Source organism: Corvus kubaryi, unplaced genomic scaffold, assembly GCF_017639235.1.
Source record: "Corvus kubaryi isolate FWS band 111438036 unplaced genomic scaffold, C.kubaryi_AGA036_p1.0 37398, whole genome shotgun sequence".
Lineage (NCBI taxonomy): Eukaryota > Metazoa > Chordata > Aves > Passeriformes > Corvidae > Corvus > Corvus kubaryi.
The window spans coordinates 38,558,326-38,584,722 of record NW_024581137.1 but is presented as its reverse complement, the minus strand read 5'-3'; the positions used below and the strand labels follow the sequence as shown (position 1 = coordinate 38,584,722).

General features: G+C 40.4%; 1 protein-coding gene across 4 annotated transcripts in view; it reads left to right on the top strand.

The window, feature by feature from the left end:
- ST8SIA6 (ST8 alpha-N-acetyl-neuraminide alpha-2,8-sialyltransferase 6) overlaps window positions 1-25,039 on the top strand; it is a 52,522-nt gene extending 27,483 nt beyond the window's left edge. For 3 of the 4 annotated variants that reach the window (XM_042043335.1, XM_042043334.1, XM_042043332.1), the window contains 4 exons: window positions 2,209-2,321; window positions 3,473-3,565; window positions 6,422-6,894; window positions 11,159-18,476. In XM_042043335.1, the coding sequence (XP_041899269.1) occupies window positions 2,209-2,321; window positions 3,473-3,565; window positions 6,422-6,890 (675 nt within the window). In that variant the 3' untranslated portion in view covers window positions 6,891-6,894; window positions 11,159-18,476. Of the gene's footprint in view, window positions 1-2,208; window positions 2,322-3,472; window positions 3,566-6,421; window positions 6,895-11,158; window positions 18,477-24,823 lie in introns of those variants that run through there. The other variant, XM_042043333.1, reaches the window with a different exon arrangement.
- The last annotated feature ends 1,358 nt before the right edge of the window (window positions 25,040-26,397 follow it).

The following is a 26,397-nucleotide window of genomic DNA, read 5'->3' as shown; positions in this document are numbered from 1 at the left end:
CAGCATCCTATATATATTTTGGGTTAGTAATTGAGATGCTTTGATTCCTCTGGAAGAGACCGTCAGCCCCTGCATGCACTTCTTTATTCACCTTGCAAGGTGGTTTTTCTTTTAAGCCTTCCTCTGCAGTGGTAGAGGCATCTACAGGGTATCACAGATCATAGATTGCAGGTAGAGTTGCTACAGAAAAAAGCAGTGCCTGGCTTGGCAGCCAGCTGAATTCAGGAGCAAATACTCTGAGAATGTTTGCCTTGCTTTTATGATTCCCATTGTTAAAGGCATTTCAATCTGGAAGAACATGTCATTTCCAGTGCAGGCTGGGGTATGTAAGTTATGAAAGCTATTTTGGTGGTAAATCTGATACAAAACAGCACAGAACAGAATAGAATAGAACAGAGTAATTTCTGTTGGAAGGGACCCACAATGATTGCATAGTCCAACTGCCTGACCAATTCAGGGCTGACCAAGTTAAAGCAAGTTATTAAGGACATGGTCCAAATGCCTCAGACACTGACAGCTGGGGACATCAACCACCTCTCTAGGAAGCTTGTTTCAGCAATTGACCATCCTCTTGGTAAAGAAATGCTTCCTAATGTCATGTCTAAACCTGCCCCGGTGCAGCTTGGAACGATTGTGATGTGTCCTATCACTGGATACAACGGAGACAAGATCAGCACCTTTCTTTCCACTTCCCTTCCTCAGGAAGCTGTCGAGAGCAATGAGGTCACCCCTCTTTTTCTCCAAACTATACAAGTCCAAAGTCCTCGGCCACTCTTCATAGGACATTCTATCCAGCCTTTTCACCAGCTTTGTTACGCACTGGGGCAGGGTGTTTGCAGCCAGACACACTGGTTGAGGAAAGGAATCAGACTTTGTAGCTCAGGATTGCAATAGACAAACAAGATCTTGAGACGAGACAAAGAGGTTGTATTTGGTTTCTTGAAGCTAAGAACACATGAGAGACCTCTTACCCATCTCTGACATTCTTGATTTGTGAGATCCCAGCTACCATGAGTCTAGTTTTTCCTGGTGCTGCTGTGAATCAGTCTTAACTAGCTTAATCACAGTAGACAATATTAGTGGTTCCAAATTTAAACTGAGGGAAGAAAAAAGTAGTATGTTTTATGTGCACATATACATGCTAAGCTAGCCAGCATTGTCTGGCCTTTGTGTTCTCCTACTGTCCTTTCAAAATTGAACAAAATATTTGAACATGTTGTTTTGTAATATATCGCCAGGCAATATGATATTTGCCACTTTCGCCACACTTTTTGCCTTGTTCATAACAGTGTCGCTTGCTTTTTTTTGGGCAAGCTGATGAGAGAAGGAAGGCTAATGCTTTCCATAAGCAAATTTTGACTCACTTTTACAACTGGATTTAATTTCTGCAGTCATGTATCCCAGCTGTTGGCCTCCATTGAATGTCAGTGCTCCCACAGCAGAAGAGGTTGAGCAAGATACATGAAAAGTTTCTGAGGCTGGGATAACAGCCAGCTATAGTAACGTCAGCCTAAATAGCCAACAATTTACATTGATTGGCTAGGTTGTGAACTGTGCTGGTTCTCAAGCTCAGTTGCTTGATGCACTTAGCTCCCACTCGGGTTCCCCACTGCAAGACAGCAAGCTGTAACAGGAAGAGGAGCAGAAAGGGTGAACAGCCAGAAACAGTAAGCTCTTCAGTGAGGCCTCCCATTCCCAAAGAATTAAGCCAGGGCATATCGTTATCCTTTACAGCATCTTCAGGTTCCCCTGAATTCATTGTTCTGCTTCAAATGTAATTGTGTGATGACACAAGTGAGGAGAATTTGCAAAGTTACCTTCTATTAGCTGAGAAAGTAAATGACTGTATGACAACCCCCAGTGCAAAGGAAAATGGATAAATTTAAACTATCTTCAGTATAAATTAGTTCCTTAGCTTGTCAAGGTTTCAATTCACTACTAGATAGTTTTAGTGTTAAGTCTATTCGAAAGGTACTCAGTTTTAACAATCCAGTGTTATCCTCTCAAAGTTCTGATAGCAGAGGTAGCAGTTCTCTATCTGTTGATGCCTGGTTTTGGCTCTTGGCTGTCCAGGTTTGGCAATCCTGTCTGCTAAATGATGAATGCTTTTACTGGGATTTACCAGATTAAACCTGCAAGAGCAAATAAACACAAAGAAACAATCGAAACATTTATAAAGAATTGGCTGCATCTTTTTATTTGTTGCAGTCCTCTCCTCTTTCAGTCTATCCCTTCAAGAACTGTGCTGTGGTTGGAAATGGAGGCATTCTGAAAAATTCCAGCTGTGGAGCTGAAATCGATAGTTCTGACTTTGTGTTCAGGTAAGAGCTGCTTCGTCTTCCTGAAGTGTGTCCAACATTTTTAAAAACTTGGCAGGGTTGGAAGTGTGCCAATGCCAGTTTGTAGCAATGAGGAAGGATCTTGACAATTCTTTATTTCTGGCTCTTTAAGGATACTTCTGCTTTGTAGTTTTCAGAATGTTGCTTTCTAATTAAAGATCAGGCTGGATGGATACATGTATGATCAGTGATTGCAAAGACACCTTGCAGTCATGTGAAATGTGATTATCTGAGAACCTGACATTTCTGGTCATTTAACAACCTTTAGGAATTTAGTGTCACATGTAGATCTCTGGTTTAACAAAGTGTTTATTTAGCTGTAGTTTGGCTCACTCATGTAGTTACTTAATTGCCCCGATATTTGTTTCATCTTCTGTTACTCATTTAAAAAATTAAGCATCTATTTAAGTAGCTTTTTTAATCTCCCTCTATAGACTGGGAAAAAACCACGTGCACTCCTAGTGTAATTTGGCCCACTCTGTCAGTATGTGACTCAGTGTTTGTAGTTCATGCAAAGAAACAGCAACAGAGGGAAGGTTCTTCTCTCAGTGATGTCCAATCACACAGCATGCTAAATTTTGTTTCCTTTTCTTACTTTTTGCCTAATATTTAGACTTTTGAAAATCTAAAAAAAACCTCCAGTTAGACGACTGTTTTAATGAAAATGGGAAATCTGTGTACTAAGATGATAAACTAAGTGACTGAATTTAAAAAAATGCCATCTTTACATATTAAAGAAATCACTGTTTCTATGATAGGACAAGTTATGTTGTTGTTAGAAGATGTAGTAGAAGACTTTCAGCAGAAAAGTATTGTTTAGGCAAGAGGGGCAATACTTCCTAGCAGCTAGCATAGGGCTTTCATAGACTGGCTCCTCCTGGGATTTTGACTGTGCTCCTGGTTTGTGATAAAATTTATGAAAATGAGCTCTCTCTGCCCTATTTTAACCATATGTACAGTAGATTAAATATTTTTACTAGAAGTGCTGTAAGCCTTAGTTAATATTTGTAAAGTGCTTAGACATCCCTGGGAGCTGATGTGGAAGTGCCATTGTACAAGAGAGGAATTTGCAAAGAATAACTCTAAAGCATTTCTGGCGCACATCTGTTTAAGCAAATGTTTCTCAATTTCAGGTGTAACCTCCCTCCAACCGCAGGAAACATTAGCAAAGATGTTGGCAATAAAACAAACCTTGTGACTGTTAATCCGAGTATCATAGCCCAGAAGTGAGTACTGCTGCAAATCTGTTTCTGCGCGATGGTGTATAATTATTTGATATGATTTAGATTTTCATGGAAATCCATTGGGATACCAGCATAGAGAGCAGTGCATGTAAATACCTCATTAAGACTTCATTTCCATGTAAAATATGTACTAGCCTAAATGGAAATCTTCTAAACCTGGCCTTTTTTGTAGCATAAAGGAATCAGCAATACCTAGATTAGCAAGAGCCTTGGCTGATATTAGTTAGCAATTTATGGCTGAGTAAAACTGGTGATTGTAAGCCCAAGCCTCTTCTTTTTCCGCCCATGACCCTCATGACCCCAAGCATTTAGAAAGGAATTGTAATCATAAATCAGGAAAGCCTGGAAATGCGTGTCCAACTCTATCAGCAGGTCTGTGAGCACACGTTCTTAGGTAATGAGCTTAGAGGCTGTTCTGATGAGGGCTGTTTCCTGAGAGGCCCAGTTTCTGTAATCCATTTTTTCAATCCCTATGAAAGCTGCTTGCTCACACACTTTTTTCTCAGCAGAGGTGGTTTTTTTTTCACCTTCTTGATGAAAAGAAAATCTAATAAGGCCAGCCTGACTAATCTGACATCTTCAGCAGGCTGGAACTGCAGCTTATCTATGAAAAGGACTGCTGTGCCATGTTATTTACTGCTTGCTAATCTTACTGTATCTTATTGTCTGTCATAACTGTATTGTCAAAAAGACAACATCAGGCAAAGCTTTTTTTTTTCTCCTTGAAAGGAAGAAGGAAAAAGTACAGTGAGTACATAGAAATTACTAACAGGCATTTTTCATTGATTCAGGGATAGAACTTCATTTTTTGCAATGAGTACTAACTACGTTAATGCTTACCCAACCCTTTTGACTTTAATGAAGAGGAATTATTGCATCTCCAAAAATAGATTTAGCTTGTTGATGCTAGTGGGGCTGCACAAGAATATGAGGAAGGGAAAGTGTCCAATGACTCAGCATCCTTGGTGACTACTGCCCTGATCCACAATTTTTCTGAGCTTAATCAAAGTGTTCTGCCACAGCTGCACTCATTTTTTAGCCAAATCAAGTCACACTAGGGTTAAAAGGAGTTACACTGAAGGAAATAGGAGATAAACCTGTGGGAGGATTAACTGAGATTATAAGAGGATTTTATGATTTTAAAAAAGTATTTATTTAAATATTCAGAGAAATCTGTAAATGCTTTTGAAGAAGAAGCAGGAAGCAACTTGGTACCATTTGAAAGAACTAAGTTCGTTTCTTCTCTCAGAAGACCTATTGGGACATTATTCCCTGTAATTTCAAACTCTGTGTTTGCATACTGGCTTAGTCTGATGTTATTGTTAAGGTTAATCAGCTTTTGAACTGTGTCTGTCAGGGTGTACAATGTAGGTGTCCTAATGGAACTGGGCTACACTTCTCCTTACAGTGGCAGAGCTGCAAAGGAGATTGAGACAAAGTTGAGTTGTCCAGGTTTCTAGCTAAGGAAGAAGAGAGATTTGATTTCTGTCCTGGAGGCTCAACACTTTACACTGAGTAAAAGCAGAGACAATTCCTGGAGGCCAGAAATTCACCCTTCAGCCGCTTTTCCTAGACACAGGCTCAGGCATTTCTTGCTTATTTTGGCTGCACGGCTCTTGCATGCGCAGAGGTTCAGGGTCAACAGAAGGACCTGAGTCTCTCTCATTCATTTTGTTTGAGAGTCTGGTGGTAATGGCACTTTTCTGGGAAGCAGAAGCTGTAAGTTTAAACCCCTTCAGGTTGAGAAGAGGTGTATCACTCCTTGCACTAATTTAGTTGTGCAAGAGGTAACTCTTGTGTGAGTGGTTTGAATAGAAATGGCAGTGCCTGCTGTCCTCCAACTTGAAGTGCTGCATGAAAAGAGGGTTTGAACCTACTCAAGCTGTGAAGAGAAATGAAACCAATTTTTCCAGCTTCTGCTGGAGCCATTTGTGAAAAGTGGACTCTGGTAGCCTTTGAAAGGTGAAAATACACTGCTCAAATAGACAACTACCTGGGAAAGAGGACTCTGTGCTTTGAGTCCCGAAGGGGGTGGAAGCTCCATATGTTTAGGTGATTCAGAAAGTCAGATCTGTAGAGGACGTGAGTTGAGCGACCCCCTTGCTTGTATCACGTCTCGGATAACTTGGGAGTTTCACTAGTACATTTGGGAGCACAGAATTCTCCAGGGGCGAGAACTAAGTCTCTTTGCCCTTTTTTGGGGACTGAAAGCATCTGAGAATAAATTCTCATCATTTGTGAAGTTAGAGCTCTAAGTCTTTATAGATCTCCATGTGTTGCTTTTGTAGTTGAAGGACATAAACAGGGATGCCTATATTTTTAGGTATTTAAAAGTATATCAAATGCAGCTAAAACCCTGCAAAACTTGAGCACACACTAATCTTTAACACTCTAAGACTGCTCATGCATCCTTGGATTTCCACACAGGGCAGACAGAGATTTTGAAGAGAGATTCTTGTATACCTATTGATGTAAGAAACACATTCCACAAACACATACAGTACATATTGTAGTGCATGTATTTTTAAACAGAGGAAGTATGAACACAATATTTTTTTGCATTCTTCTTAATTTCTTGAATTGATCAATTCTGTAAATAGGTCCTTCAGAATCTCCTGTGTTGCCAGTTCAATCCTATTTAGTGTGTTCTTGTTAGACAACAGTCAGATTTTCATAGCTGCACATATGACAACTTATAATAGGGTGATATGAATTTGCAGTGTAGACGGTCTGAACTGGTGCAGCAGAGTTCATAACACATCTTTGCAAATGCAGTTGGGCTGTTTTGGATGTTTGTGTCAATACTACGTTCCATTCCTAAAATGTTGTGCTTTGCAGATACAACAAGCTCAATGAAAAGAAGACACAATTTCTGGAAAACATTGCGGTCTATGGAGATGCTTTTCTTTTACTGCCGGCATTTTCCTTCAGAAGCAACACGGCCACTTCTTTTAAAGTATACCACACTCTGAAAGAGTTCAAAGCAACGCAAAGGGCAATATTTTTTCACCCCACTTATCTGAAAAGTCTTGCCCAGTTCTGGAGAACTAAGGGTGTGAAAGCCTACCGGTTGTCATCTGGTTTTATGATCACTAGTGCTGCTCTTGAGCTGTGTGAGAATGTGAAGCTCTATGGCTTCTGGCCTTTCTCAAAATCCACAGAGAAGATGCCAATCAGCCACCACTATTATGACAACCAGCTGCCTAAACCAGGTTTCCATGCAATGCCCAAAGAATACAACCAGATCCTTCAGCTTCATGGCAAAGGCATTTTGAAGTTGCAGTTTGGTAAATGTGAATCAGACTAAAAAGGTAGGTCCCATTCTTACCACATAAAATGTCTTTATTTCACTAATGTGCCAAGGGAAAATTTGATTTACAAAGTGTGTCTTTTCTTCCTTAGAGAGATGTTTCTACCTTGCACTCAGTGAAAATTGTATTCCTAAATAAGTGAAAGATTGTATCTTTCTGAATAAATATGTATCACAGAGTTGAGAAATATTTTCTAATTGTGAATATTAGATAGGGAGCATAGCTGAGTACAGATTACCCACATAAATCATAGTCAGCTGTGTCTCCTTATCTCGGATACATGTCTTTGCCAACCTATGTTTGGCTTGCTATCAGTTCCCAGGAGCCAACCTCCTTTGAGAATTGCTTTATTAAAGGCATTCACACATTGTGATCTCCAAAAGGAGACGCCTAATCCTGGCACAGCCTTTCCAGATATATACAGAGAGCAGAGTAAGGATGAGGTTTGTTCCAGGAAGGGGAAGCATGCATCTGTGGCCTCGTTCCCTCTTGTTAGGTACAGATCAGAGCAGTGTGCGCTCACGGCCCGGGGCTGCGGAGCAGTTTGTGGACGGCAGTGAGGGAGCTGCCATACACTACAGCAGATCTTGCTGAGCATTTTACCTTGAGGCAGCGCAGAATCTGGGAGTTACAAATATAGGATGAAGTATCGTTCCCTTTCCTCTGGTCTTTCTGTCCCAACCCCTTGGAACTCTACCTTCTGTGTATTGCCTCAGAGACATACAGCACAGTCTGGCCTCTGACCTTGAGCCAATTTACTGTGTACACACTAGAGATGACTCTGAAAAGATTTGTCTGCATGTTTTGCATCTTGATTTTCCCTTTTGACAAAATAAGACCAATTTGCGTGAGTACTTCTTCATCTTTTAAGCTAACTCAGAAATTCCTGAACTCACGATACTGTTGTCAAAGTCTCCTTCACAGAACTCTATTTTTCCAGGGGGTTCAAGTTAATATAATAGTAAGTGAAGTGTACAGTAGAACTGCCATTGTATACAATATGCTTTAATTGGACGGATGTAATCTCATGACAGTATCACTCAAGTTAAGTAAAATAAAATAGCATCATCTTGTTCCAGCCAGAAATCTTAAGCTTAAAAGCTCAGGGTGCTTTTCTTCTGGCTAGGTTCTGAAATGTATTTGAGAATATCCTTTGTTGGTGTTTAGAAAATGTGTTGTCAGAGATACATTCACACTTAGTTTATCATCAGAGAATGCTAAGTTTTAAAATAACAGATTGCTAGTACCGGGAAGGCACAATTTTATTCAGTTTCAAGGAGTTTTTCAAGAAATAGAAAAATAAGTGGCTTTCTGATTATTAGAATAATATAAAACCTGTAAGAAAGAACCTAGAATCCACCTAGTGAATCCATTCTCCTAGTCCATGGCAGGAGATTACCTAGGAGGCATTGAATTGTATATATATGCAGTTTCATGTGGCTAAGGTATGCTTTTTTTGGTTGTAAAAGATTGCAGAATATTGGAAAGGTTAAGAAATACATAATGTATTTTTTCTTAGTGGCTAAGCTGTTGATATCCAGCAGTTTTCATCGTATTTGTTATTCCTATAATATAAATCATTGGAGACAGACTGTGTAATTTTAATTGTAGTAACTACACCAGCTAAGAAAATTAAAGGCAGCTCTTTAGAAATCTTTACTCTAGAGAGAAGCAGATAGAAGCCACAAAAATGTTTAAGTATCTGTATGTGTTAATTAAATGCTGTCCATGCTTGACAGACTGAAAGTCACTTGTGGCCAAATTTGCCAAATAAGCTGTAAAGAAAAAAAAAACACAAGAAGAATAAGTTGTGCTGCCCTAATTTACACTTATATTTACAAGGAGAAAACCAAAGAAATTAAATGCTTTCAGTATGAGCTACCATTCTGCTAGTATTATCAACTATTAGAGATAATTGAAATTCTGTAATGAGTATTTTTCACTGAAGATGACCTTTTCTAAAAATTGAACAATCTCCTTTCTCTTTTCAATTTCCATTTTATGTTCTTCTCCATGTTCTGTGTTCTTCCCTCTTAGTGGGTAGCTGAAGGTTCCTTACACCAGTGGGTGCCCACAGAAGGCTCAGGCAGAACCTCCCACACACTTTACTGGGACGCAAAAGTGTGCTGCTGTAAATAAGTGAAGGAAGCTTCTCTGCTGTGAACACTTATAGGGAGAGTATAACTGCATCCTAATAAATAATTTTTGGCAATATTGCTCCTAAACACCATCCTTGACATTGGAAAGGTGAATTTTCCTTATTGGATAGAGAGAATTGTCAGATGTGAGAGACCTATAGAGTCCCACAGTGTGGGAAATTCTGCCTTAATATCCTCTCCTGTACCTTTATGATTATGTTCAACAGACATGTACAGGCTGTCACTAAAGTAGGTGTCCACCTATCACAGGGGGTCAAATGGAAAATGCAGCAACAGCAAAATGTTGAAATATAATTAAAATAATTACCTTTATTATTTTGTATTAGATTACCAAATAATTTTTGCTATATGGCCCTGCAGCTGGAGGAAGTCTTGTTTGTTCATTGGTTTAACCTGATAAGCCTGAAGGGCATGTCATTAGCTTCAAGTAAACACAGGTTCAAGGAGCGGAAATGACCTGATTCATATTTAAAAATAGAAAAAAACCCCTGAAAATCTGATTAGAAAAATTGTCAGATGATAAATTAATCAGACTGGCATAAATTTGATTGCCCAGAAGCCTGGCTAAAATGCAAATTTTGTCTGTCCAAGAATCCATCCGGTTTTCCCTTTGCTAGGAAAAGACAGCAGGGAAGATGAGTATGTGTTTCTTTGACATACAGAACAGCAACATTAAGCAGCTGCTCAGAGGAGTCAGTCACCACGAAAAAAAAAACACAGAAAGGAAGAATGAAACTGAGACTCTGAGCCTGGGGAAGTCAATAGTGTTCAATTTGTCTGAGCAGAAGGACTGAGGGAGGAGGGCTTGAGCAGAGGTGTGCGGGTGATTAGGAAGTAAGAATTGCTGAACCTTCCACTGTGTAAGTGTATCTTACCTGGAAAGTAAAAAGTAGGTATGGGTTTTTTAACTCCAGCCAAACGATTACATGCAATCTATTTCTGACGGAGAGCAGCAGTGACTCCCTCCACTCAAGGTGGAGCTGCCAGAGCAGCATCCTGTAAAGCAGGGGGATGCCTGCTTACTTGCTCAGGAACTGACATGAAAAAGAATAATTTTGTTCCAAACTCTGTCCTCATGTGATGTTTTTTTTAATCTTGATATTTGCTGCAACCAAGTAAGTGATAAATACTGTTACACATAACCTATTTATAACAGTAGAATGCCAACATGAGCTTAAATTCTGTTGAAATTCTTTTATGCTTGTGGTGTCCTGGTGTAGCTAGAGAAATAGGAGCTACCCCACAGTTCACTTTTAATTACCTTGAGAAAAATTATACCACATTTTAAAATAAGGATGCCTCTGGATTCCTGTCAGACAGCCAAATTTCAGACTATCCTTGACTTGGGCAAATATTATCCGATGTGAAATTATTAGATACTGAAAGAAAGGTTTTCTGCCTTAGAATCCCTGCAGTACAGCTTTTAAGCACAGACTTCGCTCATGCATTCAGTGAAAAAAATTTACGTGTTAAGAATAATGTCAGTAATTAAACAAGTGGAGATAAATTGCTTCTGATTTAGTTAAAACCTACCAGAATAGGAAAGTATAGATTAAATCAAATTAGAATTTATGTTAGATTTCAATTCAAATGCAGAAGTATTTACATATCTAGAAGAATTCTGGTTTGGTTTTCCACAGCAGAACTATCCTGTTGAAGAAACAGAATAATTGCAATCTCTAGCTATTTCAAAATATGAGTAGATAATATAATTTAGAACATATCCATATTCAGATTGGCAGTGGATGTGTCCCCATGAAGATACTGGCTAGACCTCGGTTAGCTTAAGAAGCCTGAAGAGTGTGGAGCAGGTGGGGTAAATGTGAGCGGTTCTGGGGGTATTCAAATGAAGGAGTCCTCCTTTAGAAAGAGCAGATGCTTGAGTTACACCAGGCACGAGCATTCCAGCTTAACCAGGAGGATTCTGAGAGCCTGTGATTCTGTATAATATCACAGACTCACAGTCTGAAATACAGATGAAAAGCAGATGCAGAAGGTGCAATGCATACACAGAAGACTAAACTATTGGCTTCTTTCAAATATAAAAAGTGGATTTTCCACTATATAAGAAATACCAATAACATATTTTATTGTTTTAATTCCAGAGTGATGATCCTAAGGAGACAAACTCAGCAGTTCGGTGTTGGATTTGATCTGATGTGATTTTGTGAGCATTAAACTGCATTATTACAATAGAGAAATATTTTACACTTGGGGAGAAAACAAAGTGGATTTTTCACACAGTGACTGCTACATTTACAAATTTTGAGTGATCATTTTTTAAAATAATGAAGTAACAATTATTTGAAAAATTCTGAAACTCCTTACTCTTGGTTTAATGGTAGAAAAGCACAATCTCAGGATGGTGGCAATATGTGACATTCATCATATTTTGCTTCTTAGAGGATCACTAAAATATTTTGACATAAGATCTCTGGTTTTGTTGATATCACATAATATAGGCAATAGTTTCTGTATGGTGGCTGCATGAGTGAACATTTTCAGTTAAAAACTTCATCCTGCAAATACTGGCATTTGTCTACATGAGAAAAGTCATGAGAAGAGCTGCAGAGGAGTAATTAATTCAGAACCATGTCATTCTTCGTTTGTCCCAGGGTGCACAGATGAGAAAATCCCTGAGGTTAGAGATAGTTAAGTGGTTTATGGGCTTTCATTTTTTGTGCAATAGATGATGCTGTGGATTTAATGGTATCACTCATATGAGTAATGTTAATTCTGAGAACAAGTGTATGAAGGACCAGAGCTGTGTAATTATTTATAAACCACTTTACTTGCTTGTTTTCCTGTCTAGAGTCCAGTTTAGCTCCAAATGAGGACAGTGAACCTGGTTCCACACTACAGTCCCCAGAGTCCTGGTAAGGCATGACTTTGCACACATTCTTGCCATTCCAGCTCTGTCTTGGCTGATACATGAGACAGAATTTCCATTAGAAAGATGATGGGTACCAAGCCTATAATTCAGTTTCTTTTCATGTATTATAGCTTGTATCCATATATGACTACGATAATGAAACTGCACTAGGCATTATTAGGAGAATGTTCCTCTTACCATCAACCCCCAGCTCTTCAACACCAGGACGTATGAGAAAAGTGACTACCTTCACTTAATTTATAACCTGTGCAGTTCTTTAAGTTTTCCATGCAGTCCGAGAATACATGTGGAGCAACATCCTCCAACAAGAGAAAGTGAAATATCAGCCCAGTGGAAAGAATCACCTTATCATTTACAAGAACTGTGTCATACCATGACAAGCAGTTGTACCCTAGCTTTTACTGTTTATATGCTTATATGTTCTACTGCAGAAAAAAAACCCCAACCGAGCAAGCAAACAAAATTTAAAAATTTTAATAATCAGATTCTGTTAAGAGTTTCACTGACTTTTTTTTGAGAGTCCTTTGAATGGTCAGTTCAAAGATAGAGTGTCCTTCTTTTACAGTCAGATACTATCAGATATTTCATTTACTAAAACTCCTTTTGCTACTGCAGCATTAAATCCCAAATCAACTGATTTAAAGAGCATTCAGTATTCCACTCTTCGAGGATTACATCTGCAAAAAAAATTCCCACTCAAATGAATTGCACCTTATGAAATAAGGTTCAAAAAAGCCTTTTAAATGTATACCTCATAAGAGCATTACTGCATTGTAATATTTGAAAGCTTACCTTGCAGCAGTTTTATAATCACATAAACACTCCTGGAAGTATTAGAATCAATCATTGGGGTTACAGGTCTGTTGATTGAAACACATTCAGCATCTGGATCTATTTCCAGGATAATGATATCAGAATCCAGTATTACTCCTACCCAAGCAAAAGTGTCCATAAATTCTGGCTGCAAATATCAGCAGTAAAGTCCATTTTTGAAAATAAGGGGTTTTAAAAATTACATAGTGATTTGGGGCAATAACTGATGCCACTAATACACATGTGGACCTCTGAGTGTCAGTAGAGCCTTTAACAGAAACAAAGACAGCAGAATTGAGCTGAGTCCATCTGCATTACCAGGTGGTGACTGAAAGAGGGGAGCACAAGGGTTTGATTTACTCTGATCTGTTCCAGTTCCAGCACCAGAATCCACATTTTTTCTTGCCCAGCAGTGAGATTTTTGCCATTTTCTGGCCACAGGCATCTGCTGCTCATGTGCAGAAAACTGGCTGCTGCAAGAACCTGCATCCATGTTACAAGTGTTATCGATGATTGCCTACTGCAACATCCTAGTTACAGATCAAAGACAAATTTGCTCCCAAAAAGAGCATCTCCTCTGCTATAAATCACTCACATGGAGTGTTTTTAGTAGAAGCTGTGCAAAGTGATGTAGTTGTCCTTTGGGTGATGCAAACAGCTGAGGTTGAGGAGAACCTTGCTGCATTTCTTCCAGAGAGGCAAAGGCACACCTCTGTTCACATAAGGACTGTAACTTATTCCAGTCTAGTGTAGAGCAGTGAGGTGATCCTGGCTGTGTAGCAGTTACATGGTTTGCCTTGGGGAAAATTCATACATCTTTTAGAGGTTCTTGCATTGTATCCAGAACAACTGCAAATGTTCCATGTGTACATAGAGATAATGCAAGATCATTCATTGCTCAGACTAAATTCAATTAACTACTCAGCGTGAGTAAAGGGGCAAAACCTGGTTGTGTGAAGTAGATGGGGAGAGGAGAAGATGAAATTTATTTTTAGCAAAGAAGCAACTTTTTTCAAAAGCACTTGTTAGTACCAGATTTCGTTGTTTCAGTGAATAAATGTAAACAGTGTACCATGACACGCCATGAAGAGCTGAAGTTACTGTGCATCTGAACTATTTCTGTGCAGCTACACTATTTGAAACACACATGTATTAGTAACTGGAAAGGTCATCAGAATACATTTTAGGAGAGGTTTAGCCAAAAAGAGGAAACCTATTCTAGCCTTGATGAAAAGAGGTATTAACTGAAGGAGTGTGGTGTAGCACTCACAAATGAGAGCAAATAGAAATTTCTGTAGTATGGACAGCCACTGACTTTTTAGCACTGTTTCCATGAAGTTTAAACTTGCCAGTGACCTGAAGACCTGATCTTCCCTGCTCTCAAGGCTCTCAGTGATTTGTGTGGAAGATGGGGCTGATAAGAAATGCGTGAAGGAATTGTTGATCTTTCCTACCCTTTCCTACAAATGCTCTTAACTCTCCATAGAATAAAAATACACTCTATATTAGACTTTAGATTAAGAACCTCAGGCCTTGCTCCAGACATGAAGTTATTATGAGATGTTAGTTGCATCCCCTTCACTCTACAGGAGGGCAGACATTTTACTCAGCTTTATTATAACTACTGGTGCTGTGTGCTGGCCGGGTCGTGCTAATTCAGGCGCAGGCTGAGCAAGTTAATAGTGGCATTTCTGCATCACAGGGTATAGTTAGAATGACCAAGACTTTCTGAAGTACATTCACTGTGGGAAATGATGTTTTCTTGGATAGCTGAATAAATTATTTCTCATTTATTTTACATCTGTGCCAGGTTAATAATAATAAATGGATTTTGTACCTGGCTGGGTATGTTTATGACACTCTTGTAAGACTGAGACAACATCAGTTTGGATGAAGGATTCTTGACCAAAGGTTAGGAAGGACCTTTCAGTTTCCTCTATTTCACATGAGGAATATTCATTTTTAGGGATTGTGAGCCTCCAATGCTGTCACATGCTGTGGAATGAATATTGAGATTAAATAGCTTTCTAAAGATAGAAACACTGGCAATGTGCTAATATTTCCACTCTACCTTTGCAGAAGCTGACAGTGTCCTTGCACGACTGCATCACACCATCCTTTGATTAAAGCCCGCCTGGCTGCTTTTATTCCTTTTTCTCCTCTGAATCTCTAATGTTGCATCCTCTTTCAGGATCCAGTGCTGCCTTGAGTTGGTTATTTGTCTTTACCCTGTGGAGTGCTATGCAGTCCTGTTTAGTGTCTGTTAGGGAGTTTGTGTGACTGTGAATCAAACACTGCTATGCTTGCAGCTTAGTAAAACATGCTCTAAGCGACCGGGTTTACACCTCAGGGAAGGCTGCTTGGTGTGATATTCACGTTGCCTAACTGGAGGTGCTAAAGTTGGAAAGCAAAGGAGCCGGTAAGACCATGCAGGTGAGATTGTAGGGACACAACAGGCACCATTTGTTATCCAGCAGCTGTTGGACAGACCCAGAGTCCCCTGAAAGCTTGACCAAGTCCAGAGGCAACATCTCTGAGGGTCTGCCTGGTCAGAAGGGAGAGATGGGCCCCTGCAGGGGGGATTGGCAGCACAGCAGCTCTTCTGGTGGGCCGGAGCCCATCTCACCCTGTGGTGCCAGAAGGTGCTTAAGGCACCTACACTATGGACTCTTGGTGCCTACACTGCTGATTATTGCTCACCCTTCTCTCTTTCCCATTACAGTCATTCTAACAAGCTGTTGACCACCGGCAGATTAAGAAATGATAAGCAGAAAAATTCTTAGTTCACTGATGGTAAACTTGCATAAACTTGCTTGTTATTCAGCATGCCTCTGCTTTCAGTCTCTTCTAATCCCAGCATCTAAGACAGCATCTGCAGAGAACAGAGGTGAACAAGGCCTGGGCGGTTTGAGACCAGTTGCTCTCATTTTGATTCTCTTTCCTTTGTACAGTAGTGAGATGACTGACATACCAGCATGCTTGACAAAAGATGAAATTCTCTGTCTTGTGTGACTCAGAAAAAGAAACTAAATTATCTAGGTGACTTTGAACCTTCTGTGGCTCTCTAAATTACTGGCAAAATATTCCTATTGTTAGATATTAGTTGATTTTATTCAGTGCAAGTACATGGATCAGTTAATTGATCTGGGTTAATTGATCATGTACAGCTTGAGCCTGCACAGACTCCGTGGTGGAGCTGCAGCCTAACAAGGCAATTGAGGTTTAGATCTATTTGACCTAGAGATCTTTTTTTGTTCTGTCAGTTGCTCTCCTGTGACAAATTTGTGGAGGGAGGTCCTGAATATCCATGCAGTATCTCCTCCAGGGACACTCAGGTCCACAAAACACACATCCACCTGTATGTGATCTGTGAGTCTGTGAGATCAAGCTCAAGGAATATTCTGTGGAGTGCTTTATTCTGAAACAGCCCTATCTCAAACAGCTGATAGCCACTTGTTGCGTACTTTGAATCAGTAGACTTCTTACATATGAGCCTTTTAGTTAAACATATCTTAGTTTAAAATATTCAAAGCTAGGTAATCCTTTATCTTGTGGTACTTCAGCAGCAGATCTCTTTAATCTCCAGGTCTGCTAGCCAACAACAGTGCCAAGGGGGCGTGTAGTTACTTTAGAAGGCCCAACTCTCTTTAATTCTGTCATTTTAGACAGGATCGTCATTCTCTGAGTTTCTGGACAGACAAATTTCAAATGCTGCTAATCTCTCAGGGGAAATCCTTAAGGCTTTTCACCTACAGCATACAACAAGTGGGCAGATTTATATTTATTAAGCTTTGTTCCAGATTTTCATAAAGTATTTAATTGGCTCAAAATTATCATTATGATCAAGTAGAGCAGAAACGCTCTGCAGCATGCCACTAAACAAAGGGACTATTGCTGTTATTTCGTGGTCTCCTTTCATAAGGGCACATTTCAGAATACCTTCCTATTCTGAGAACGCGGCGCACCAGAGGAATGACCCGGGGTTACTGGGTTACAGCTACAGGGGTAGCAGCCCATCAGTGTGCTCTCAGTGTCGAGCAAATTCCAGTAGTACAGCGAGAGCTTAACATGATGGGAGAACATCAGCTTGAGTTTGCCATCGACCAAGGAGTAAGTGCAGTACTGTGATGTGGATAGAGCTCACATCACTCTGAGCAAGAGCAATAACTGCCCTTGGGTGGCAGGTGCTGGCAGATACTGGTTTACAATGAAAACAGTCTGGCTGTGAAACACAAGGAGTGGCATCTTCATGTTGCCATCAAAAGAACATTCAAAAGAACATTTGCTAAATCCTGATGTACCTTCAGCAATACATCAGTGTTTGTTGCTGCACCTGGTACTTCTGTGTCTTGTCTTTTTTTAATCCCTCTTTTCTCCAGTGAGGGAGAAAACTTACAATGCATGATGGAAGTATTTAATGATCCTATCATGGTTTCAAGGCAAGAGCCCATCAGAATGAATCATGCAAATAGTTGTGACAGGATAGTCTACTGTCAATATTGCTGAGTTTAAATTCCTCACGATTCACTTTCATCCCTGACAAGAGGAGATTCTTTACAGCAAGTCTGTAGGTCAACAACATGCTAGGCTTCTCAGCTCTTGGCTTGGCTGTGAGATGTCCCTAAAAACACCTCCTCCTTGGTGTATTTATTGTCAGTGTTTACAATACAAACCCATTCTTGTGACACTGAAGTGTAGCAGCTAACATTTCTGCATTTTTATATGCACTATTTATATAGTAGTTTTATATGTATTCTTTATGTTAATATTCTTGATATTCTTTTGTTTGAGTACCTAATTAAAATTATTTTAAACATTATTCTTTTTTAATGCCACCGGAGTAAAGTGTGTGGAAAGTTACATAATGTCACCTAAAAAACCAGTCATACAAGCCAAAATAATTTTAAGGGTATTTGGCTGATTTCTGGAGGAGTTTTTTTGTTACTCATGTGGACACTTGCATCTTAGATTTACCTTTCTAAGATAGGCCTAAGAGGCAACCTCCACTTGTGATTTAGTTCAAGATCTGCAAGTGACAAAACAGGTGAATGGAGAGGTCCTATGCAGGGCTGCTCCTCAGGGATGGCAAATGTGTGGCTTTTCTTTTCAGAGACTCATCCATGTGTCAAAATGTAATTTCTTAAAGTTACCGTGATAGCTTTTGCCCAGAGGTTTCGTTGTCTCTTAAAATGTGTATTGTTTGCATTCATTTGAGCTCCATTCTTTCCAATGCAATTGTCAAAGCAGAGCTTATTCCCCCATGGAGCTGGTATAATTGTGCTCCTCCACATGCACCAAGCTCTCTGCGAAGCTATTAGTGTAGGCTCTGCTACTGCTGTTCCAAAAAGGTTCCTCAAATTCTCTCAGTGCTGAATTTATTTATGTTTTCAGATGTGAACTTGGTGTTGTCTGGGTAGAATGTGTGCAGCATAATATAGAAATGTCTCTGCGCCGGGTTTAGGAGGAGGCAGGAGCCCCTCAGCCGTGTGTGTGCTTTTATTACAGAAAAGCAAGATGAAGTTGTATTGTTGAGTCATCTGTTACAGCTGATTTAATTTGTACTTTGTTTTCATGTTTTAAGTGCCTGCTGATTTTTTTGTGAAGGAGGCAATGGTTTCACTGTTACAAGGCATACTTAGAATTCTGTACTTGTTACCTGTTCTGTAATAGAATATTTTTGCAATTTATGTTTGGAAATAAAGACTTATTAGGCATAATTGTGGTGGGGTTTTTTCTTTTGTGAATTTCTGAGACTAAACAATCAAAAATATGTCTCCTGAGGCCAGCAGCATAGGAAATGCATTAGTCTGAATCCTCTGGAACAGTATCAGCAACTGACAGTAGAAATGCGGACAGTTCCTTAAGATTGTGCAAGGAAGAAAGCAAGCTTTGCTTAAAAGCAGGTATAGGGGGTTGGGGCACTGGTGCATGTGTAAACATCTCTTGCTTAAATGGTACCTTCAAGTGGTTTCAGTCTTTTGTGTTCTTGAATGGCAACACAATTAACCATCTTCTTTTGCTACTTCTAATGACTTGAAATACTTTTCAAAAATTATTTATTGAAGAAATGTCAAACAAGGAAAGGAACCAAACAAGAAAACACAATTGTTACCATCTTCCTCTGAAAATAGCTCTTAAATTTGAAAACTATCTCTAAGAATAACAAAATGCTTCAAAAACAATGATTAATGGAAAATGTTAAAACTATAGATGCAAAAAATCTTTTATAGAAAATACTGACTTTGTATAAAATACTTTTTTATGGAAAGTACCTACATGTCTGATAGATGTGTATCTAGTAGATATCTATGTATATTTTAGTCGCTTGTGTTGGGATTTTTTCTTAATATAGGTTTTGGCTACATACAAAGATGCTTGTAGTGAATGAATTTCAAACAGATAAAGTTCAGAGAGAGAATTTTCCTTCCAAGTGTTTACTTTTGGGCAGAAGGCAGCTGTAGAACAACTGTACTGCTTACTGTGACTTCTCCAAATAGAAGCTGACTGCCTCGTTGAATTGGGTCAAATATGTACATGCAGCTGTTTGGTGAGGAGGACTGTTATCCTTTAGGGCCCTCTAGGGACTGAACTGCAACTGCCAAATTTTATTGCAGACAGAACAGAGGTTTAGAGCGGAAAGCTTTTATTTGGGCTCATGGACCATCAAGTGGCTTCTGCCCGAAGATTAAGATCTGGATCTTTGTGGCCTACCTCCTTCCCACAGTGCATGAGTCTTTCACTGATGATCAGAACCAAAGGGTTTCTTTTGTTTGCTGTGCTGATAGCTGGAATTGCACATATGAGTGATGCAGATGCAAATGTGTCCTCATAATCAAAGCAAGTTCTAAATCAGAAGTGTGATTTCTGCTGAGGAAAGTGTCTTAGATTGAGCTTAGCCATCTCAAATATTTATGAACAGCCAATGTTGAAAGAGAGCACTGCCAAGTGATTAGGACTGCTTGTTCCAAGCACAGAACAACTGAGGGCAACCCTAGACAAAGCATTGCCTTTTTGTTAATACCTGATTTAGAAGGGAAGCAATCTGGGAAAAGTGAGCTGGACAAGAGGAGAGTGGGAGGGAAGTGGTTGTGCACTGAGGTTATGCCTGTCACGTTAGTTGTTGTACCTCTGGATCACACCAAGCACAGACCATGCTCCTAGGGGTAGGGCACCTACCATCAAGATGGCATTCCTGCTGTGGGAAACACTTGGTCACTGGTGTTAGAAGGGCTTTAGAAGCAATGCTCCGAAGAGCAATTATATGGTTCAAGACCAGGTTAAGTTTTCCTCTTGCCTCTGTTAGGCAAAAAGTGTCATGTGAAGATTTTACAACATGAGGGCACTGTCTTAGTCCAGAAGAAGGGAATGGCCGAAGTCCACCAGCTGAAAGCCACAGCAGTGGGCTAGGGGATCTGGGATCACAGCCACAGCACAGCCAGCAGCTGGAAAAATACACATATGGGCTGAGGAATCATCAGCATTTTAAAAGGTGGGGAGAGATTGCCTCCTTCTCAAGGATCCCAGTATGCCCATGTTTTGGTAACTACATATGCCTGGGTTTTGAGACACATGGCTAAGTTTTAGCTTGCTTCTTCCATCCTGTATCAAGTGTCTGTCATCCTCACTCTGCACCAGAGCAAATTAATACTAAATAGGAATGTTAAGGTCTCATGGCCACTGCAGACTGATAGATGGAGCCATCTGGTTAATAGAGATACCATAATGAAAGCATTAGTTCTTAAGTATAGCACTGCAGATCTTTTATCATGTAAGTGAAAAAAAAGAGGCCACAGCGAGGACTGAATTTAGGCTGCTGTCTGTTTTCTACAGCACAGGGAAGCAAAACTGAATTAGTCCAGGAGCTCACATACTGCTGCTGTCATTGGAGTAAGAAATGCTGGATGTGCTGGGAAAAATATATAAGCATTAGAAATTGAATAACTTTCATATTTGAAATTACTTTTACTAGGTAATTTGAGAGACTTTTAAGGCAGAAATATTCTGAATTTTAAGCACAATGCTGCTTGTGTAAATCCAACCCTGCAGGGACATCGGTTCTTTTTGTTTAGCTTTTAATCTTGTAAGGCCAAAAATTACTCTTTTATTAGGTGTAGAGTTTTAATAAAGTAAAATCATTCAGTAAAGGTCCCTCAGTTTGAACTGCCCCTTTAATACTGATAGTTTCTCTGAAACAATATGCATTGTGCAACACCTGCTCTGATACCAAGCAGGATCCCAAGAGTGGGCTGCAGCTTCCCACTGTGTGTGCCCTCTAACAGAGCATGGGCACAGCTCCTGCCTCTGGGCTGCTACCAACCCCCACACTCGGGTTCCTGCCTGGAAGGTAGGAATGATGGGTCTGAGTCACCTGTAGGAAGGGAAGGAGTTGAGGTGGGTGGTGGCATGCTGCCTCAGTGAATGTCCTGAAGTTGGATTATGATATAAAAGAGAAGCAAAAGGACTCTTAACCTGGCTGGATTTTAAATTAGTTGGTTCTCTTTAAAAAACAAAACAGAACAAAACAATGACAAAAAGAAAAAAAAAGAAAAGAAAAAAAAAAGGTTTTTGCACTCTCAGAAAAGGCTTCAAGGCTGGATCAAAAAAAAGACAATGATGTTCTTGTTCTCTGAGGCATTGGAGTAGAAGAGTAAGAGACAAAGTTTAAGATACTCTGGATATGCTTGTGTGTGACATATCATGGAGAAATGTTACAAAGGAAGGATGAGGGGGTGTAATTATTAAGTGGCAGAGGGAGTGACCTAAAATGGAAGACTTCTGTACTCTGGCATTGAATTCACAGTTCTCCATCAAATGTGGGTGTAAAATAACTGCTTTTTAAAAAGCCAAACATGTTGAAGTACTGAATGGGCGAGAGTGGGAGGCAGATGGGCACCTCACCTTGCTGTAAAGCTGAGTGAGGTGACAGGAGTAAATAGCCCCAGACTCATCTCACCACCCACAGTCTCCAGGGTAGGGAGACTTGCAAGGTCCATGGTCCTTAAGTACAGAAGGCTCCTTCATAGTCAGGGTGACTACTTTATATATAAATTCCTACATCATAAACACCTACATTTACTAGATCAGTCCCATCATGTCCTACACTTTCCCTATCTACAGTGAATGTTTTTTCAACAGTGTTGATCATAGAGCTCTGAACTCTGTTGGCCCTATTCACTTCACTGTAATACAGATAATTTCTAGGATGAAATCTCTCTTCTGGAATACATGTAACATCTTTCAGAAGAGTCTAAAATAGGAACTCTAAGAACATTAACTTAGAGCATTTTTCAAGTTCATCTTACTTGCAGTCCATTAAAGTGAAGTGACAACTGAGGTGTGACATGTAGTAATTATACTGATTGTGTTGTGTGTGCTCTGCAGGAGCCGAATGATTTGCTGAGGATATTAATTTCAAAAGTCAGACAGCAAAGGATCAACTGAGACGAAAAATCACTACAAAGTGACCTCAGACCAGGGGAAAAGGAAGAGAGGGGAGTGTGGCCCAGCTGAAGAGTTCAGTGCTGTACAGTCTAGCAGTGAACAGAAGCATTTTGACACCAAAGGTGGTTTCCATGGAACTGACTGCAGGTGTCATCACTACAGTTCAGTCACCACTGTGGGTTCCCTTTATGGCCTTGGAGAGAAGTGGAGTATAATACAACTGGCTTGTTTAGGTGTCTAAATTAGCATGTGATAAATCCTAGATTCCCTGGTTTATGGAGGGAATGTGTGTGTGTGCTGGCCCATAGTTCAGTGCTCCACCCTGAGGGAGGGGGTGAAATGCAGGTGCAACCCCAGACTGAGCTACCACTACCTTATTCATACACAGCCATGGCTGAGGCCTGATCACTACCCTGTGGCATTTCACCTCGAGAGCAGGGAAAGAGTAGCTAAAGAGCAGAGTGTATAGCATCCCTTAGAGACTGCATATAATGAGATCAGGTTGATAAGGACTCTCTGAAAGAGAATAGGTATAGATTAACCTTTGCGAATAACAAACCTAGTGAACCTAATTTCTTTGACCTCTAAAACAACTTTTCATGGTCACAAAAAGTTAATCAGAATGTAAAAGCTCTTTATCAAATATTCACTGTTGGAATCAGTATTGGATTTGTGTACTCGAACTGCTGTGCAGCCCTGAATAGACACATTAAAAGTGGTTTAATCCGATTGTACTTTGGCTTTAGCTTAGTGTGTCAATCTAGCAGTGCAAGTCAAACAGCTTTCACTTGGGGGTTTTCACTGCTTTGCTTGGATAAATTCATTAGCAAGGCATAAAGTAACTGAGGGACTTTGGGAGCCATGGAGATCTTCCTGATGGAGCCAGAACCTGGAGATAAGTAATAGCTGGTTCTCAGTGTAACACAACACTACAAAGAGAATGTCATGAAGCTTGACTGGGCAGCATATTCATTGAATCTGGTTATCCACACTCAGAGAAAGATGTAAGCAGTAGTAAAACCTTGATTTTTTGCTAATAGGGACGCACCTCTCCCCCCACTCCCTGCTTTGCTTCGATGTGTTCCACATGGCTTCATCTGTCATTTGTCAGAAAAAGTCTCAAACTACTTTAATTTCACTAAAGTGTTGACTTGGCGAAAAAACAGTGTTCTGGCACACCTAGACCAAAACGAAAGTCTGGAATCATCATGGTTATCACTGCTAGTTACTCACAGACTTCATGGGAAAACACAAGCAGTCCCTGAGCTGAAGGCCCTGGGCTCAAGGGCTCTGAGCTCATGTCCAAGGATCCCTGGTCCCTTGTGGTTTTGGCTGCTAAGGCTCAGTCTGTACTGAAGAAGAGCCTGGCCTATCCAGCCTGTCCCAGGGTAACAATCTGGGCTGTCTTCTGTAGTCAGAAACAGGCCTTTTATCCCATCCATCACAGAGCTGTTCTGCCCGACAGCAGAAAGTCAGTTTGAACAAGAGGTTTAGGGTTTTGGCAGCAAAAGTAAGTGAAAAGATCACCTTGGTTACTGGTTAGGGTTGTATCCTTGCATAGCACCATTAACTGCATCAGTACTCCAGCCTGTGCAGCACAGGCACTATGCACAGGTGATAGTGAGAAGGGGTGCCAAGCAATTCATGGCTATCAGGAATCTTTTCTCGCTTTCCACACTCCTGGAAATGAGGTGAGATGCTGCAGTTCAGATGGAAGGATGCCTTTGTAGGGAACTTTTCAATCTTTATGTAGTGGGAATAGACAGCAATCCCCGGGTTTCTCTATGGAAAAGCAATTAGTCCTATAATATTTCCTCTTTGAAATGGGGACAGTAATGCTTGGTCATCTCCCAGTAGTATTATGGGAGTAGATAGTATGTCTTGAGATCTATTTATGTCCTGTATGAATGGAAACCATGCATGACCTGCAGACAGACCATATTTCCTGTCCCTGAAAATGACAGTTTATCTCTTGCTGCTGTTTCATAGCTTAATCTATACTTGGTTGACTATGACATAAAGCACAACTGGACAGTGTAGACATATAGTACTCTTATTACGAAATTTAAATTACAAAGACAGAAAATATCAAAAGATCAGGGAGAGAATTTAACATTTTCAATCAGCCTTTCTCCTGCATTTTCTTACTATTTAAGTTAAACCAGAAGTGTTTCTTTCCTTCTGTAGTAATCACCCATCTCCAAGAAGTGAAAGTACTCTTGCAAAGCTAATAAATGAGAATCTATTTGCAAAGATATTTATTTATGCGCCTGGCACTTCAGGGTGCTTAGAGGGTAATCTCAAACTGTGAGCTCTGCACTGTGTAAATTTAGAAGCGATTTTTCTAAATGTCAAGTATTTATTACATGAAAAAAACACTTGGAGTGTAGAGCAGGTCCCCAGTGATATACGGTGCATTTGGGGAAGGGCCTCTTGGATGAACAGAAATAATATTTGAGAGATGAAAAGCAAATCCTCTATTTGAAATTGCTTTGCGTACATGGAAAGGAGCTTGGACAAAGCTAGAAGGCCAGTTCAGTTCTTTGCTTTGTCTCATGCATAAAATAGTGCTTTTCCAAACCTTTATAACCTTTATACCAATCTGTCTTTTCTCATCCTGCAGCACTTCTACCACCTCTGCTTCTCCTCCTTACCCTCATAAGAGCTCCAGCAGGCTCCATTCAGACTACAGAATGCAGAATTTATTCGTGTAGGATTTTACCCACGTAATGCCTTACCTTAATGTCAACATATCTCTTAAGTGTGAAGCAGTAAAGTGCAACTCTCCAACTGCCAGCTGATGATATGAAATATAAGGGACACTGATCTATTGTGAGAAGCCTGTGATGACTGTTGTTTTGCATGGAAATATGAGAAGCACCAGAAGCAAAGGAAGGAACAACTGAAGGTGGCTTTACAATGACATCAGCCAGTGCCCTCAGCACTCAGTGGTACATCCCCTTGGGGCCCAGGGGTTTATGTATGTCCAGTTTGTTTAAGTGTTCTCTGACCTGATTCTCTTCCACCAAGGTACACCTTTCGTGCTCCAATCTTTCACACTCGTCTCTGGGGATTCCTGGGAATTTTGTCTTTTTAGCAAAGGCTGAGATGAAGAAGACATTAAGTACCTCAGCCTTGTCCATGTCCTGTGTCACCAGAATGCCTGCCCCTTTCAGCAGCAAGCCCACATTTTCAATGGTCTTCCTTTTGCCCCTTATGTATTTATGGAAGCTTATCTTGTTGCTCTTGACATTCCTTGCCAGAGTCAACTCCAGTGGCTTTGCCTCTTTCCTAACAGTGTCTGTTTGCTCAGAAGGTGTTTCTACATTTATCACAGGTTACCTGACCCTAATTCCACTTTCTGCATGCTTTGTTTTGAGATCTGAGTTTTTCCAGAAACTCCTTTACAATCCACACAGACCCCCTAACATTTTTGCTTGACTTCCTATTCTTTAGGATGGATTGTTCTCAAGCATAAGGAGGGTGATTGCTGAGTATCAGCCAGCTTTCTTGAACTCCTCTTCCCTTTAGGCTTCTATACCATGGGAATCTTTCAAGCAGATCCCTGAAGAGGTCAAAATGTTCTCTCCTAAATGCCAAGGTTGGGATCTTGGTCTTTGCCCTGCTGTCTCCTCTCAGGGTTCTTCACTTCACCATCTCTTGGTCACTGCAGTCAAGGCAGCCTTTGACTCTCACATCCTCAGGGAGCCTTCCCTTCTTTATAAGTGGGAGATGCAACAGGGCACCTCTCCCTACTGGCTTCTCTATCCCTTGGGTCTGGATGTTTTCATCAATACTCTCCAGGAACCTCCAAGGTTGTGCTCTTCCTCCATCAGGTATTGTTATAACTACAGTCTGCTGTGAGGACCAGAACCAGAGAATGGGAGGCTGTGAAAGGCCTCATCTACTGGTTTTTCCTGATCAGAGCAGACACGCTCTGCAACAGGCACCTCCTTCCCCATGGAGGTGCCTGATACCTTGGGCTGGGCTGCTCCATCTGTCATTCCACAGCAGCCTGCCCTGTTCCCTAGCTGGGGGAGGTGGGACAGTCCCTGATGGTTAAGTCATTCCCTGTCAGCCCATGTTGGGAGCGTCTACAGTGCTTATTCATCTGATGACAGTAAGTCAAGGTCTGTGGATAGAGGTCCTGTGTCTTATTAGTTCATCTAATAAAGTTGGGGGGAAATGACAAACTTT